This window comes from Haliotis rufescens, unplaced genomic scaffold (genome assembly GCF_023055435.1).
Source record: "Haliotis rufescens isolate VD_foot unplaced genomic scaffold, xgHalRufe1.0.p SCAF_7, whole genome shotgun sequence".
In the NCBI taxonomy this organism is placed as follows: Eukaryota; Metazoa; Mollusca; class Gastropoda; order Lepetellida; family Haliotidae; genus Haliotis; species Haliotis rufescens.
In genome coordinates this window covers 58,422,527-58,440,061 of record NW_025964361.1, presented here as the reverse complement: position 1 = coordinate 58,440,061, position 17,535 = coordinate 58,422,527, and the positions used below count along the sequence as shown (strand labels likewise).

Genomic DNA, 17,535 nt, shown 5'->3' with positions numbered 1-17,535 from the left:
TATAATGAATGTATAGAAAAAGTACATAAGTCCTATTTTAAAAACTATCTTTGTATCGGAAAATATGCCTCTAATAAAGCTATTCTTGGTGAAACTGGGCGATTAAATATGTTCGTGTTTAGCAAAATAAGGGTACTTAAATACTGGTTGAGATTGCTACGTATGAATCAGTGTTGATATCCAAAACAATGTTACAATCTACTTAAACAGTTAGATGATAATAATAAACACACCTGGGTGTCTGATGTAAGGTATATTTTGTTTTCTTCAGGCTTTTCATTTGTATGGATCTCTCAACATATTGGCGATGAAAATCTCTTTTTGCTAAAAATAAAACAAAGGCTGAGTGATATGTATTCTCAAGAGTGGCATGACTCTATTTCTTCATCAAAATATGTCACATTATGCAAATTTGAAATCACTTTTACAGCCAGAATTTTACATCAATAATCTCACGATTAAATCTCTCAGGAGAGCATATTGTAAATTCAGAATATCGCCACACGGTTTTAAGATTAACATGCTACGGAAGTCAAAACATACAAATGAAGACTTGAGTCTATATCTATGTACCCACTGTAAAGGGAGGCAATTAGAGGATGAATTTCATGTTTTGTTTATATGTTCAAAATATTCTTCTGTCAGAAACCACTATTTGCCTTGGTTATCCAATGTCCATCATGATAATCACAGTTTATGTAATCTACTCAACTCCAAAAATATCAACATTGTAAAGGCTTTGGCCTTATACTTAAATCATGTATTTAATGTGAAATAAGACTACTTGTATTTATTTTCCTGACATCACGTGACGCAGCAATTATTGTAATTGTAATTGTACTCTAGGCCACATGGCCCAAAATACTGAATAAAGAATCTTGAATCTTGAAACTCAGAGAGAATAATGAAGACTATATGTAGTTATGGTGGGTTGCTTGCATTATGATTAATAACATAAACTGTAAAGAACGTTTAAAGGGAGGCTAGGCTCCGCGGTTTGGTGCCCAGTCCAAGTATGGGTCTGAACACTGTAACCATGTGTCAAACTGGGACATTGATTCTGTGTAAATAGAGTAACCACTAAACTGATATACATTGTGACATTTAAGTTTACGAGCAACCAATATAGGTTTTCAAGACTTGAATCAAACATGCTGGCACTGTCAACTGACCCGAGCCTTGTCCCCATTTAGAGTTTTGTGTTGAGAGACGAGTAATAAAACGCGTACATAAAGATGACATTTAGCCAGGAATTTGTTTGTGGATGATACAGGTACCCTGATTCTTCGCGAAGTACAGAAAGCTAAAGTATAAGCAGCGCTCGTCGTACTTGCAGGTCAGAGCACAGTCCTCCACAGCGTCAACGTTTTTATAATAGAATATCTGCCCACTGACCCCACGCCTCTCAAAGACACATTCTTGGTAGCCATCTGAAAACATACAATATATAAAGTCGCTTTTTGCTTCTATGTTGGAAAATTCGTCATGATGTGCCAATAATATTAATTTATTGCAGTTCGTTTTGACATACACAAGCTTCGTGGAATACTGGATTTTCAGCTCCGTTTTGTGATCACGTGACTAAGGACACGTCGAGTTCCTTGTTTCCATGGTTCCGTACATCATGATGGCATCTGGATAAGTATTCGAAATAAACATCTCCCAATTACCAGCTGGATACTGAGAATGTTACAGAGAATGGGAGTCAGGTGGTGTGCAGACAGCTTGGAAGTCTCTTGTTGGATAGAGTGTCCTGAGTCACATGGTTGGCAAGTTAGAATCGTGGGAGATGTCGTACACCTGAACATGGAATATAACGGATTATCTGCCCCGAGTGAATAAAAGTTGTAAGTTCCGGAAATCTGAAGTCTAATTCATGACATCTGGATTTCAAATAGGGATATGTAATGTAATAATAGCTAAGAAACAGTATCCAAAGAAGTGGTTTTCCGTGACGTCCATGGAATATATGCATGACGTCTGAAGTTAAATATTAAAATGAATTCCCCGCCAAAACACGTGTCTATGATATTCCCAAGTGCATCAGATTTCATTTCTAAAAAAACAAACAATATTGTTCATCGGACATCCAGAATAAACCATTCAGCTATTCCTGGCATCCCCAGACGCGTCTGGTGTCTTGCCAAAACATTCCTTCAGTTGGTTCCTCAACGGTACAACATTGCGTTCGAACACTGCGTCTGTTTGGCGAATCCCAGTCAAATTATTCGCAATGTGAACAAGATATGTTCGACCATCTGGATGGATATCTGCCCACACCATAACGCTCCCACCTCCAAATCCAGCCACCTGTTGCTGTAACATTCATGACGTCAACGGCAGTCTTTGCATCTACCATCAGCTCCTCTTAACACATCTTCCCGAAGAAAGGGAGTTAACTGAATAGAAAAGTCCAGTTCCCACCCTTGCCGAACTAGGCTAAGTTTTCGTGGCTCGATCGTAGCGCCACCAGTGGCTATAACGAGTTATTTACATTCTATTCCCCTTCTATTGGCAATCATATTCAACCTCTCAAATCCCGTTTGCTTAAAATGAAATGGCGGCGCCCAGTCCAGACTATCTGATCGATAATCAAGATCTATATTGTAATAAAATAGGTCTAACCTCGCGAAATGCATCAAATTACTTACGCACGTTGATTAAAAACATGAAAAGATTTTGAAATTATCTGTCGACGCCCAGGTGGGTTTTCTTCAAACATCCAGCTTTGATATAACAGGTACTGTTCAAAGCAGCTTTAAGCCAAACTCACTCACTCACTCACTCACTCACTCACTCACTCACTCACTCCTGTAGAGAAATGCTTAACCAACTGTTCAGCCTGCTTTCGTTTTTCAACATTAAAACATATCACAAGTTACTTTATCAGAAATTGTGGTTAAACAATATAATCAGAATGCATTTATAATTGTATCGTCAACCATACCTCGGTTTGATTCACAGAATCCCAGTTCGGTGGAATTCCGTTTTGTGTACCTCACCATGGATGGCCAAACTTTGGGCAAGTCCAGTGTTTCTGTGTGGAAACAAAGATGTCCGTGTTAACCCCAAGCTCATTAGAAATCACATCTTTCACTCTGATACGATACCTTACTGCATGGGAATCTGACAACCCTGCCGTTAGAAATGACGTCAGATTACTTTCTAATCACGGTATATGCTTCTCAGTTTCCGGTACGAGTGAGGGAAGAATATACAGAAAACATTGCTGATGTTAAATTGTCTGGAATATTGCATGTACTCTGTTCTTTCTGAGCGCCATGGCATATATTCCCAGAGGTGAATACAATCAAAGGAATATCTATCTTCTGTTTTCCTTTTGGTAAAATCGCCAATTCTGAAGCTAGACGATATAGAAATGAAAACAAATGGTTCAAGCGTCGAAATCTGACAAGATAGAAGAATCTACGCATCCTTCATTTAGATGGGGGCGATCCAAGTTCGCTCAGTCGATGTCACAAGTTCACAACACTGGCCCATCGCGGACACGCGACCTACCTTCACCATCACACAGCAGAGCCTGGCTAGCGTTGCATGCGGACATGTCGTAGATGAAAGGACTATGGCTGGGGTTCATCACGACACATTTCATTCCTTGTGATAGATCTGGTTGCCCATCCCGCCACGTTAGAACACCAGGGGAGTGTAGAATCTCCCCGTCTCCCCACTGGAACTTGCTCATACTAGCGTTATAGTGAAGCCCGGTCCAGAGGTTGACGTTCCTGCAAAGATTATATTTCTTAAAGACAAGCGTTATAGCGAAGTACGTACTGATAGCCAAAAATCTGCAGTGTATTGTGATGCATCCCAGTGACTAGCGTTATAGCGAGCCCCGCTCCAGTAGCCCGAGATTCTGCCATACTTACTGCCATGATGCTTCCTACAGACTAGCGTAATAGTGAAGCCACTCCAACCCTGGTACTGCCATGAAGTATGATGCATCGAGAGCATTTCAAATGTAGCGTTATCACTCTGTGTGTATACTCAAAGTCACACTGATCCTCTTCATATTGTAATCATATGGCAACAATGCCATAACGCGACATTTTTAAAACTTTGACGAGTTTTGAATACTATACTCCACCACAGAAGACGCATCAGAAAATTACAAAGTCAAACTTGCATGTGCCAGTTACGTCATTATCTCAAGAACGGCAGTCGTCGGAATGTAAGATCTGGTGACAACAACGTATACCTGTTCCCTAGACATGAACAAGATCTGTTCTTCACCCATGAGAGATCATAGCTCACGTGGTGACACTTCCTCCGCCGAACTGTAGACTTCCTGTACGCAACATCCGGTAAAACATTCCTTCGCTGATAAACACAAATCCGTACTTCTCTCTGTTGGAGAAATACATTTATCACATCGTGTGCTTAACCCTTGAATTATTGTCATAGCTACCACGTATGCGTTGCTTTTTAGAGCATATTTTTAGTTATTACCAAAGGGCATTAATGCAATATTTTAGCATTTCTTCATGTCGTCCTATCTAAATGTGTAAAACAGGGTAAATATTCACATCGCATTGTCAGTCTTACATTTCTCACTGTATGTTTTTAAAATTTAAACAAAGCGTGACCTGTAAGTAAGGAGTTAACTTTGTGGATCTTAGAGGGTGGATCTTACCTCGGGAAGATGTCTACCGGTATGTATGGGAACGAGGTTATTGTCGATTTGAGTGAGCAAGCGAGTTTGATTTAACGCCTCTTTAACAGTATTTTAGTCATGTCACCACACGAATGCCATTGTGAGGTGTGTGTGTGTGTGTGTGTGTGTCTGTCTGTCTGTCTGTCTGTCTGTGTGTGTGTGTGTGTGTCTCTGTGTGTGTGTGTGTGTGTCTGAGTCTGTGTGTCTGTGTCTGTGTCTGTGTAGGGGGACGGGTGGTAGGGGTGAAAGTCGGGACGGTGGAAAACCCGAATTGTTGCAGGTTTAATGCGAAACCCCTAAGCATAAGTCACGTTCGAAGGTTTCTTTCCCGTCTAAGTAACGCAATTATACACAGCGTCAGTGAGATATAATGCCACTTATAATGAATTGACGTGGTATAACCTTTGGTAAAACATATAATAGAATCCAACCAATGACATTTGATTAAATGGTCATATGTCGCAGTTTAATGTTAATCTTGACCTGGATTTGTCCTTTTTAGGTTTCCCTTTTTCCTTTGAAAAATCAAAAATTTTAAAATGGGCCTTCACTTGCGTTGGCGTTCTCAATTGTTTCATTTGGAATGAAATGTTTCCTTTCTCTGATAGAGTTGTACACGAATAACAAATTGTCATTAAATTGAAAGGGAAAGACATTTTGAGTGGTGCAATAATGGTGCGAAGCTCAAATTGGTTTGCTGCGTACACAATTGGAAGATTAGTCATGTAACTCTTCAGTGCGTGTGGTAATGGTGAGTGGGTTTCAGCGAAAAACTACAGTTGAACAATTATAATCTTAACAATCTGCATAAAAAGGACACAAATCATTAATTACTATCATATAATGTAACCGTCCGTTTTAAGCGTCACTGTTCACGATCACTTCTGTACTTTGTTTCACTATTTATAAAACTCATCATTTTATATAAGGTTTCATTGTTCATACATCTGATAACTTAGTTTTATTTCCCTGTTTATACACGTTGCTTCCGCACCAGGTTTTATTTTCTATAAACTCACCCCTAATGTACTATAGAGCGGAATGCACTGTTCACAATTCTCTATGTTTCCATGCTAAGTTCCAATCTTCACACTTTTCCATACTTGTTCCCATGAAAACTCAAAATATATTTGTTAAAAACCCTAACAATCAATAGGAACCAGTTCACAACAACCGGACCTATCTATATGTCATGTTTGGTGAAGAAATATTTAAGGTATCCAATATCTGCTACGGAAACTAGCACTACCCCCTTTTTCAGTCTAAGTAATAGACAACTCGAAAAGCTAATTTTTCAAAAGTCCCGGACTATCATCAGAAATGATTTAATCACAACACGTATTCATGTGTCAAGTTTGGTAAGATAAGTACGGTTTTTAAGATCTGCTCCGGAAAAGAGCACTACCGCAACTTGTTTCAAAGAATGAATCTTTTGAAAATCAAAGACTCCAGTTTACCACAAGACCATTCTAAGCGCCACGTTTGGTGAAGAAATAGTGTATGTTTCTCAAGATCTACTCCAGAGTCTACATCTTGCACGGACGGGCGCACGTTATATTTACATGTGAGTGAGTGAGTGAGTGAGAGTTAAGATTAAACGTCACATCGGCAGTATTTCAGCCATATCATGACGATAAGTACATTAATAATACATATATTTATACAATATAAAAAGCTGTCAACGATGGACAGTACAATAACTAGAATATCGCAGAGTCTATTTAAAACTAGTTGAGAATACATAAAAGTCATAAGTATTAGTGAACAACACAATATAAAAATGGGCTAGAGATCTACTAAAGGGAGATCACCATACTAGGGACCATTGGGACTTACAGTGCCTTTGCTTCCTGCATGGACCCCCGCAGTATTTATATCATCCCTTTAGTCACTGGCGACAGTGTACCAATTAAGCCAAAGATTAAAATGACGAATATTCTACGTTTAAAAGCCTGGCATGCAGAAAATACTTATAATGATATGGGACTTACATACCCTCTTAGGGGGACAATAATTTTACGCTACTTCAACCTCCCTCGAGGGTACAGCCACTCACAATCTAAGTTATTAATTAGCACTACCAATTTATAAAATAATACCTTCAGTTCATCAACGTTTATGGACAAGTTCGATTTCTTTTAAAAAGCTTAATATTAAATGAGAATTAACATCTTTAAAAAATCCCTTAACTGTTTGACACTGAAATATTTATCCCTTGTGATGAAAAAATCAATACAGTCAAGCAGGACATGCGTGACGGTGATTCTTTCATCACAAGGGATACAAAACGGAGGATCCTCACCTTTTAACAAATACTCATGTGTATATCTAGAATCGCCAATACGACATCATCGCATATTGACCTCTTCAAATCTGGACTGACAGCCCAAGTAGGTGTAACCTCATATTTACATGTAACATAGCTAACCTGAAAGCATTATTGTTCAATCTCGTTTCAATCAGATCTTTCACTCCGATAGATATCTCTGTGCATGATGATCAAAGGAAACCAACACAGTCACGTTGAGTACCTGCCGTTACCGTAAACACTCATCCGTTTTGTCGTTTGATAAGTTTTTCTATATATCACTTCTGGGGGCTACGGTTCGTTCCGCCAGAAAAGTATACCAATGTGCGCTGCAGCATTTACAACGCACTTCTCCATCTTGTATTGTCCCCAAATCATGAAAACAAACTACACATCAATCTTTTCCTTAAACAGTTACCTTCAGACAGTTATACTTAATTATATTAATGTGAACTTTGAATGAAGATTCCAGATCGGAAACAATATCCAGTGGTGTTTTCATTTGAGCTGCCATCGTCATTTCCACACCCGTGCTAAAAGTATGAGAGTTGCGTAACAAAAAGGGCATGGGTGATTCATGCGTTTGAGAAGCCACAGGCCAAGATTTATGTCCCTTAGGTGTATCATGATGACTGATCGATAGTTCGCTGATAATTATTATTTGGTTTGTCAGCAGTGAAACCCTGCCCGTGGGTTTCACCAAACAAGTAAACGTCAAAGACCTGCTTCAATTTGAGCATTCCTCCTACCTAATTCACAAAACCAATGCCGCTTTGAAGTATGTCATGGTCAGTCAAGCTTATGTGGATGGAAAGGCTGATGTGACCCAGGTTTACTAATTCGATGGAAGCCACAAGCACAGGCACCCAATGTTGACGGCAGTTTGACAGGTTTTTGAGCACCATGGCATCTCAGCCCAAAAGGGTGTCCCATGGAAGGTATGTTTGTATCCTGTTGTTTTTTAGATCAAGATTTCCGAATAGAGGTGGAGAAGAAATACAACTGCCTCGTTTTAGCAAGCTGACATCCGATTTGATAAAGACCCCATGCATCCTCCATTTAAATTGGTGGTCTAGGGTAGCGCACAGGTACACCTGATACGACATTATATGGAGGTTGCTCAGATCTTCAGGAAGAATGGAGACAAATCTTATTTGATGAGATTTGATTGAAGCCACCACCAGCGATCAGGGTGGAACTCAGTACACTGAAATGTGCCGGCTTAGACGACTTGGCCCTCCTTATTAAAGAATACCATTTACTCACCTCTCTCCCATGTAAGCAGAGACCAGCCTTTGGGTTTCATTGGTTTTGACGTTCACCAGCTGAAGACCGTTTTGCTTGCAAACATATACTGCAGCTTCGTATTTAACCTTGGGAGGAAGGAAGAAATATTCTCCTGAAACTAAGAACAAATAGGGAATGTGACATCTTGATTCCTTAAGTTTGTTTGTTTGTATTTTAACGCCGCGCTCCAGCAATATTCCAGCTGCATGGCCAAGGTCTGGAGATAATCCAGTGACTTACATCATGAGCATCGATCCACGCAATTGGGATACAATGACATGCATCAACTAAGTCAGCGAGCCTGACTACCGCATCCCGTTAGTCGCCTCTTACGACAAGATTTGCCGTCTTTTGCGGCAAGCATTGGTTCCTGAAGACCTATTCTACCACGGATCTTCACGGGTCGATTCCTTGTGTAAATAAGATAATAGTGATATCTGCACAACAGGCCAGCAGGGCAAAGCACGATCAAGCCGTTACAATACGAAGTTAGTATTCAGCTCTGAGCCGTTTGACCAATTCGGATGTTTTACAAATCAAAGATCTTTTGACCTTTGACCCACATGGAACGCGAATGTCACAACAACTTCATGAATCAAATGCCACTGGGAACGAGTTCTCTTTGTGTGTGTCTGATTTAAGATGTGCCAGAAAGTACTTTTTCTTCAGGGTTTCCAATCATAACCTAATTACTCACTGATACACGCCTGCTGCGCATGCCTGGAACAAAATGCTGTTGTCCGGCTCCTTCCTTCAGAGACAAATACTGTAATACCGTGTATGTCAGTGCTGACCCGTTCCACAAAACGATCATGGTGCTCGACTGCCTAAGTCTATGTTAAAGTTTGGGAGATACGATCGTCTTGACGCTCATATCGCTTTGTGGAACCGGGCCATGGAATATTAAATGGTTGGTTCCATGTACAAGCATCGACTTGGACATTCAATCTACCAACTGACGAATTATGATCCACTTTAATTAATACCATCTGGTATAATATATGTGATCATAATGTTATATATGTTTAAGGAACATATTTCGACAGGTTGATGACGTTGTCAGAGGCTATACAAAATAAGAAATGTAAATGGACTTTGGTGCACATATAAATTATTTGGCCTTGTTATCTATTATGACGAAACGCAAGATCCAATCAAAGGATACATCTCTAGTACACGAACACTTCTATCTAAACGTACTAATTAACCAATATTCCAGTCATTTTACACGGATTACGTGGGACTAGTGGTGAGTTATCTTTCCATATTTTTTGGATGTGTTTGTACAATACAATATCCATTCAAATGCACTTTGTACAACATACGTCTTTATAAATGCACGTAATTCGGAGGTTATGTCAGGTATTCTTGACATCAAGTGAATATGGAAACCACTTAGTATTACCGAGATGACATTGCATGGTATAACACTATGGAAGCCTCAAAGTGCCACATGCAAAACATAGTTTGGTCCACTGTTCTGTTACCGTATAAGGAAATAGTGCCACATGCAAAGATATGGTCATCCCTTCGTGGGAGAAAAGAAAAGCAACCATATATATAGGAGATAGAAAGTAAGAATGTTGTTAATATGGTGATGACGCAGAAGGCAATAAGTAATGTACATTAAGAATACATTTGGAATGATAACTTCAGTGTTTCTGTTTCTAGATAGTTTACGATCTACTGTGTTATTAGATCATGTGCTGTTAGATGTTGATGAAAATTAAGAACGATTTTGTAAAAGTTTTTTTGAATCTGCTTATTGTATGAAATAAATGTGCATCAAATAACCATGATACACCCAATTGATGTATATCAGATGGTGACTAGATCTGCGAAACGTGCGTGCAGGGGAGCACTTCGACAGTTTAGACGACATAGAAATTAACATTCCAGAAAACAATATTGAACTGTTAGGAACAACTATAACTATGAACATGTCGGAGGTATAAATTCAAGTTCGCCAACATAAATGTAAAGATTATGGATATATCTGGGTAACCCTACAACATTTTGGAAAGAGATTCGAAATATTAATTACGAAATAATGAAAATCACGTGACAGCACAAAAGTCACACGACACAGCACAAGTTAACCTCAGCTCAGTCGCAGCTCTTTCCTATCAATTTTCAATTTATTTTTATTCTTATACAATGGCAGATTGAAACATGTTGGCAAGATACATTCACAACTTTTTATGTAGAAGATGAAAGTCGTACGAATGAGAAATACTCCTGTTTTCAGGAAGATTTATTTGCATGTGACACGTCCAGGCTTCCACAAACCACCGATATCCTGGACATTTTAATAAGTCCCGATACATATGTCCATATACACGTTTAACAATATTTGGTTTGGTTCAAAGAACAACCCCAGCCTACCTGTAAGTGACAGCGAAATGAAGACCAGTGCCTTCAGCAACATCATGGCTGCCGTCTCACGCAAACACCACCGGTCGACAAGGACAGATCCGATGTTTCCATGACAAGTAAACGTCTGTATGACAACTTTAGAAAGCAAATACTTTGTAAAAGTGTCGCTCTTTTGTGTCTGTCTCGGCTTAATGCGTTCGCAATTATCGATGGACCCAGTGGACAGCGTGCAATTCCCGCTTGAGCCTATTTTACACATGTGTGACTTCTTTTCGAGTAGAAAGTGCTTTTAAATAAATGAAGACAACATATATTGGCTTCACACTGAGATGAAAGGAGGACTAGTTCCAGTCCGATAAACATATAAACTATTAAACTGGCATATATTGTGTGAGACTCTATGTGTAGCAGTGTTATACCTAGAAACTTGAACTTGTCTGTAAACCCGAAGATCCCCTTGATAGTAAAATGTAGTTTCCAGCGATATCTACAGATCTGAAAAGGTTGAATGTATGAACGTAATCACTATTATACGAATTCAGACTTCTGCGAAAACGTTGTTTTTCATATCATCATCAATACGGTATCGGTAAAGGCTTTCGCTCGTCACGCCGAAGGTTCGATCATTCACATTGAGTATTATGTTTGAAGCCCATACCTGGTGTCCCCGCCGTAATAATGCTGGAATATTGCTGGAATATTGCTAAAAGCGGCTTAAAACCACACTCATTCAGTCACGAGTTTTTGTATATATTACAGTCGTTTTGTAAAATCAGTCTGAAAATTCTTCAAAGACAAAACGGCTTTATATTTCAGTTATAATTTTCAAATTGATTAAAAAAATGTCCTTTCATTTATTATGATAACGAATCATGGGCAATGAGTTTGATGTTTAATTTCATCACCTGCACACAGTGACATTAAATTGTTGTTATTTTCTGACTACTAATCCCAGCATGAGCCTTTTCAACTTCTTTATAATTTTAGTCATTCTGTGCCCCTTGTTGCCCCGCCCACCCCAATCTTTGCCGCCTATGGTATACAGGACGCCTTGTTTTCAGGCGGGTTTTAACGGCAGATGTTGAAATTCCTACTATTGAATGGGATTCTCTTTTGATTCCAGGAGCAGATCTGAATCTATTGTCATTAATGTACTGAGTCCATCTTGTCTAGGTGTCGTTTTGTTCGGCCTGCCATGCCCTGGTCTCATTGCAACCCCACCCGTTTGACGGTACATGTCGCACAGTCGGGAAATTATACCTTTTGATTTGGCAAACATTCGGGCAACTAGGGATAATGAAAAAACTGTGTGTACGTGCACAAAGAGCTGTTCATACATTATGTGAAATTTCATTGTGATGAGATGCTGCGTTCAGATGCAACGCTACGGTTTTGTAAATGTACACTGCAACGATAGCTAGATTCACATCATCAGTTCCCTTTTTTTGTCAAAACAGGTTGAAAGGCTGTAGTGTGTAGAGCCAATATCGGTCTTTTTATCCATCCGAAAGGAACCTGACAAGTAACGCTGCACACTCTGCCCCGTACACCCACATTCGTCACCACTCGCCCCTTTCCGTAACCTGCAAGAAGACTCGTCCCCCTATCGATGAATGTTATGTTCGAAAATATGACAAGACCAATCAGAATGCGCGTATGACTTCAAGTACTTCGGTCAAAGAATCCCTCAGGAATATTTTTTGGTTTCACACATGTCTTGCATAAAAAAATATACCCTGGATACAGTTAAATGTGTTCAATCATACTATACAAAAACCGTAAGCCCAGATGTGTTTAAATAGCATCTGGAATCTATATATTCATCTATATAAGACATGGCCGAAATATACGTGAATCATTACGCAACGAGTTGACAGTTCTTTCAACTATGGCTCTTTGCGCTTGGGCGGAACCCTCAGTGAGTACACGCTATTCCTCTCAGAACACAATCGCCAATTTCTAGTCCTCTTTGGTGACGCATAGTCATTGTAAGCTGGGGCTATATTTGACCAGTCGACCTCGCTACCTCATGACCGTCACGGCATTCCAGCTTGCAGTTGACATCCATGAACGCCTCGCCAGACGGGAAAACAGCTGAAAACTGCTTCTTTGTACTTTGATCTGTTTGGTTTTGAGCTAAAGGTTAACTCCATATGTATTTTTAGCAAATTCAATGACCATTTGTAGTTTGTATTTTCAATGCTAGCCACTCTAGTGCATGTGCCCTCGTTTCTTTGTTTATAGTCATGATGGAACTATACTGAACCAAATTAAAAACTTCACAATCCTAAAATTTTAACATTTTGTGGGCCCTTATTGTGTATTTAAACAGTAATGGCCACGTATTGTCTTCAGATAACACCCGTTTTTGTGCAGGTGAATCGATCAAAATCATGTGCACAGCACTACAGTGGCAAAAGTGGTTTTTCACGTGCAACTGGTCACGTGGCCATAATACCGCACGTGTTTTCAGCCATACTTGTCAGCAGTCATTATCAAAAAAAGAAAAACACAAGAAAACAAAAGTCTTTACGGCCATTTGTCATGCCACGCCTTTCAAATGTGCAACGTGAACGTGCCATCGGCATGTTGCAGACGGGAACGTCCGTAGCTGAAGTCGCAAGGACGATGGGTTGTAGTCGACGGACTGTTTATGATTTACAGACGCGTCTACAGCAAACGGGTACCACCGCTGACCGCCCTCGGCCAGGTCGACCACGTGTGACGTCACATGCAGAGGAAAGTCAGATTGTCTTACGTCACCTCCGTAACCGATTTTTGACGGCTCCATCAACCAGAAATGAACTGTTTAGGGGTAGACTGAGCGCGCAAACTGCGAAACCGTCTGAGAACTGCTCACCTTCATGCACGACGGCCATACTGCTGGCCGATTCTGACTCAATTACGTCAACGTCAATTGTGGGCACAGCGATACTTACGATGGACTCAGAGGAATTGGAATCAAGTCGTCTTCAGTGATGAATCCCGATTTAATCTTCGTTTTGCTGATGGTAGGGCGAGGGTGTGGAGGCGCCGTCTTGAACGTTACGCCCAGTGTTGTGTACAGGAAGTTGACAGATTTCGAGGCGGAAGCGTCATGGTGTGGGGTGCTTTCTGTGGCAATGCACGTTCCAGGCTTCTTGTCATCCGTGGCAACCTCAACGCTGCTGCTTACCGCGACCAGGTACTGGCACCAGAACTTCTGCCTTTTATGGCAGCACATGGACCCAGCTGATATTCCAACACGACAATGCCAGACCCCACACAGCAATTTTGACAAAGAATTTCCTTCAGAATGGACTGGCCGTCAAGGTCTCCCGACCTCAATCCCATCGAACACGTCTGGGATGCTCTTGGCAGAAGTCTGCGCACTCTCCAGAACCAACCACAGAATTCGCAAGATCCTGGCACCATTTCGCAGCACCAATGGCGTCGTCTTCCCAATCATGTGTTCACAAGCATCACAAGGTCCATGCGGAGTCGTTGTGTGGCAGCTGTCACCGCATATGGTGGCCATACACGCTACTGAACTTGTGTGCCATCAGATTCTCGTGCTTGGGACTTATGATTTAAACTGTTGATGTTATTACCAAATACCGTAGGTGCTTGGAACAAATTATGGTTACCACCGTTAATTAAAATCCTTCTTTGGACATTAATGATTAAAAATTGCCTTCTCTGATACATTTGTCCGTTGTATATCATATATGGGATTACTTTTAAAAATGTGAAGTTTTTAATTTGACTCAGTATATATTTTCCAAAAACTGTTGTATACAAGTATCTTTTGAATATATCTAATTTAAGATGACATCTTCTAAGTAAGTAATTGTGCCTGGTGTAGTTTTTGTATATATTTGTAATAAATTTCCAGTTTTTGTATATTATGTTATTTTTATGATACATAATTAGTTGTTAGCTTCGTTTAGTTTTATCAGCTATCCAAACACAGTGTGTCTGTCTGTCTATGTAGCCTACTAATTGCCCCTGCACAGAAGCTCTATATGTTGACTGGCCAAGCGTACACCTGAGTTTACTGTTGTTAAACGACTGCATGCTTTGATCACCCTGCGTACTCTCTCAGCACATCACAGAACTGCTCAGATCAAGAAAGGGTAAAGTTGCCATCTCAAATCCGGCGAGTTAAGTGGATATTATCTTTGTTTTGTTTTGTATTAAATAATACAGCTTCAGCCCAAAGAATGTCCCAGGCTGTCGAATCCGTTTGTCGTCATAGTAATCATTTAGTTCATCCTCGAAATCATCTGGGATGTCGGCGACTGTGGCTGTTGAGTCGGATCTCTCGCATTCAGCATTAACAAGATCCTCGTACAAACAATCGTCCTCCGATTCGTCCATTGCATTGGCAATCCCACACTTTAGGAAACTTTGCTTTACCATGTCAGCTGGTATTTCTATCCTTACAGACCGCCTCCGTGGTCAAGTGGTAGAGCGTCCGCCCGGAGAGCGGAAGGTCCGGGGTTCGACCCCCCGCGTCACACCAAAAGACGTTAAAAGATGGTACTTTTGTTACCCTGTCTGGCGCTCGGCATTAAGGGGCTAAAACAAGGACTGGTCGGCTCGGAGTCAGTATACTGTGTCTGAGTGGGGTATTCATGTTCAACTGCGGCATGGTATCTCAGTGAGCTAGCACTATAACCCAAGTAGGTATCAATAAATTACATGAAATTAAACCAAATATCGGCTACACCTACTTGGGTTGTCAGTCCAGATTTGAAGAGGTCATTATGCGACGATGTCGTATTGGCCATTCCAGATATACACATGAGTATTTGTTACAAGGTGAAGATCCTCCGTTTTGTATCCCTTGTGATGAAAGAATCACCGTCAAGCATGTCCTGCTTGACTGTATTGATTTTGCCATCACAAGGGATACTTATTACAATGTTTCATCTATTAAGGATCTTTTTCATATCAGTTCTCATTTAGTTATTGTTTTTTTAAGAGAAATTGAATTGTACCATAAATTTTGATTAATATGTTGTGTATATAATATACTTTTATGATTGGCAACATAAATACAATAACTGAGATCGTTAGTGGCTGTATCCTCGAAGGGGGTTGAAGTAATGTAAAATGATTGTGCCCTGGAGAGGGTATGTAAGAGGGTATTCAAAGTAGATTTGTTCTTACCATTGTCTTTAATCGTAGAATTTTGTTATTTTAATATGGCTATGTATGTTAATCCGGCTGGGGGTCCATGCAGGTAGCAAAAGTACTGTAAGTCCCCATGGACCCTGGCATGGTAATCTACCTTCAGCTGCTGACGATCTATAGCCCTTTTTTATATTGTACCGTTATTTATAGTGATATCTTTTTATAGTTGTATGCTAGTTTTACATACTAATCTGTGATATTCTAGTAATTTTACTGTCCATCTATGACAGGTTTTAATTTAGCAAAAATATATGTATTAAAAATGTATAATTTCTCGTCACGATATGGCTGAAATATTGCCGATGTGGCGTAAAGCATTAAATCACTCACTCACTCTTAGTAAACTACAGATTCGCGAAATTGTTTTGGTTGAGTCCCGTCCAGGGTTCGGACCCATACTGCCAGAGTGAGGCACCTAATCGCCAGCACTGTGGCAGGGTGCGTTCGGATCCCGGACGGTACTCAACCCAAAAAAGTAAGAGAATCTGTTCTTTACTAAGAAAGTGTTATCCCAAACTTAACATTTGTTGTTTGACCACTTTCAAAATGGCATTGTGTGTTCATATCCTGTACCTGTTTTTATGTCTCTTCTCTCTTTAAAAGATGCTGCTGTTATATTTAAACTGGGTATATATGTTAAAAATGCTATTTCTCTTTGAAGCCAATTGTTAAGTTGTATCCGAAAGTGTATAACCACGTATATGTAACTTTCATGTATATGGGCCGGATGCCTTAAATGCAATATCTATCTTTGACTTTGACATATTCCAGTTTTATCACGGCAGAATCTTAATATATTTCATTTAATATTTCACAAATCCTGTTTTTGTCTTGTGTCATCAGGAACTGATGTCTACGTTCAGAGATACAGTTGTCCCAGGCTATCAACTACGGAACTCAATACAAGCTTTCTGAAGTGAATCATGTCTTGACTCAAGGGAACAAGGATGGCGGAGCTGATGGGCTCTATTATTACTGCTGCAACGGTAGACTGAACTTTCTCAGACGTCTTCATGAGAATTGAAGCAATATCACAGTGTTTGGTGGAAAGGTCATCTAAATGATGCAAAAGGAAGAAGAATAGTGAATAGGTGCACTGTTCTCACATCTTTGAAAGCATGGGCGTGGTCTAAGGGTAGAGCGTCCGCCCGGAGAGGGGTACTCTGAGTGGGGTATTCATGTTAAACTGCGGCATGGTATCTCAGTGGGCTAGCACTATAAATCGGCATCAGTCCGGACTAGTACAAGCAGACACACACACACACACACACACACACACACGCGCGCGCGCGCGCGTCCATGCACGTCGCTATATAAGTGCAATAATCTTGGACGCGACGTTAAACCCAATTTCACCTCACCTCACCTCTTTTCAGGAAGGGCGTGTTTCTCATCTCCCGCAGTTAATTCACGCCACTTTCAAATGACAGTTCTCCATCCCATGCATAATCGCCTGTCAGTTGTCAACAGCCCCATGGACCGGGGTTTCCGAATCAGAAAAGGTGTAGAGCAACACGTTTTTCACACGAGGTGACGAAATGCATAGGCCGTCAGGTTCAGTGACTTGGTTGATCGCTTGTCATCGTACTCGACGGCTCGTAATAACGATCACTGGTTTGTCTGGTCCCGATTATTTACTGGACGCCCTAATGTGACTCTAATGTTTCTAAGTGCAGCGAAAAGCAACAAACAATGGGCAGTAGAAAATGAACAC

General features: G+C 40.4%; 1 protein-coding gene and 1 long non-coding RNA gene across 2 annotated transcripts; both read right to left on the bottom strand.

Annotated features, from left to right (window-relative positions):
- Positions 1 to 210: 210 nt before the first annotated feature.
- LOC125376250 lies at positions 211 to 3,643 on the bottom strand. The gene is made up of 3 exons (XM_048388237.1): positions 3,520 to 3,643; positions 2,948 to 3,037; positions 211 to 1,430 (listed from the first exon to the last, which is right to left on the bottom strand). Exons 1-3 carry the CDS (start codon positions 3,611 to 3,613, stop codon positions 1,243 to 1,245), a joined length of 372 nt encoding a protein of 123 aa, XP_048244194.1. The 5' UTR covers positions 3,614 to 3,643; the 3' UTR covers positions 211 to 1,242.
- Positions 3,644 to 3,661: 18 nt separating this feature from the next.
- On the bottom strand, positions 3,662 to 10,771 carry LOC125376249. The gene is made up of 3 exons (XR_007219104.1): positions 10,653 to 10,771; positions 8,247 to 8,385; positions 3,662 to 3,743 (listed from the first exon to the last, which is right to left on the bottom strand). It is a non-coding gene; the product is annotated as an uncharacterized LOC125376249 (long non-coding RNA).
- Between the last annotated feature and the right edge of the window lie 6,764 nt (positions 10,772 to 17,535).

Bases quoted from the DNA above. Each gene is read 5' to 3' on its own strand.
- LOC125376250 (XM_048388237.1), bottom strand. From the start codon at position 3,613: ATGAAATGTGTCGTGATGAACCCCAGCCATAGTCCTTTCATCTACGAC. The intron at 3,038-3,519 runs GTAGGTCGCGTG...GTTTCCACACAG, and splicing joins TCTGCTGTGTGATGGTGAAG to AAACACTGGACTTGCCCAAA. The intron at 1,431-2,947 runs GTATGGTTGACG...GTATGTTTTCAG, and splicing joins ATTCTGTGAATCAAACCGAG to ATGGCTACCAAGAATGTGTC.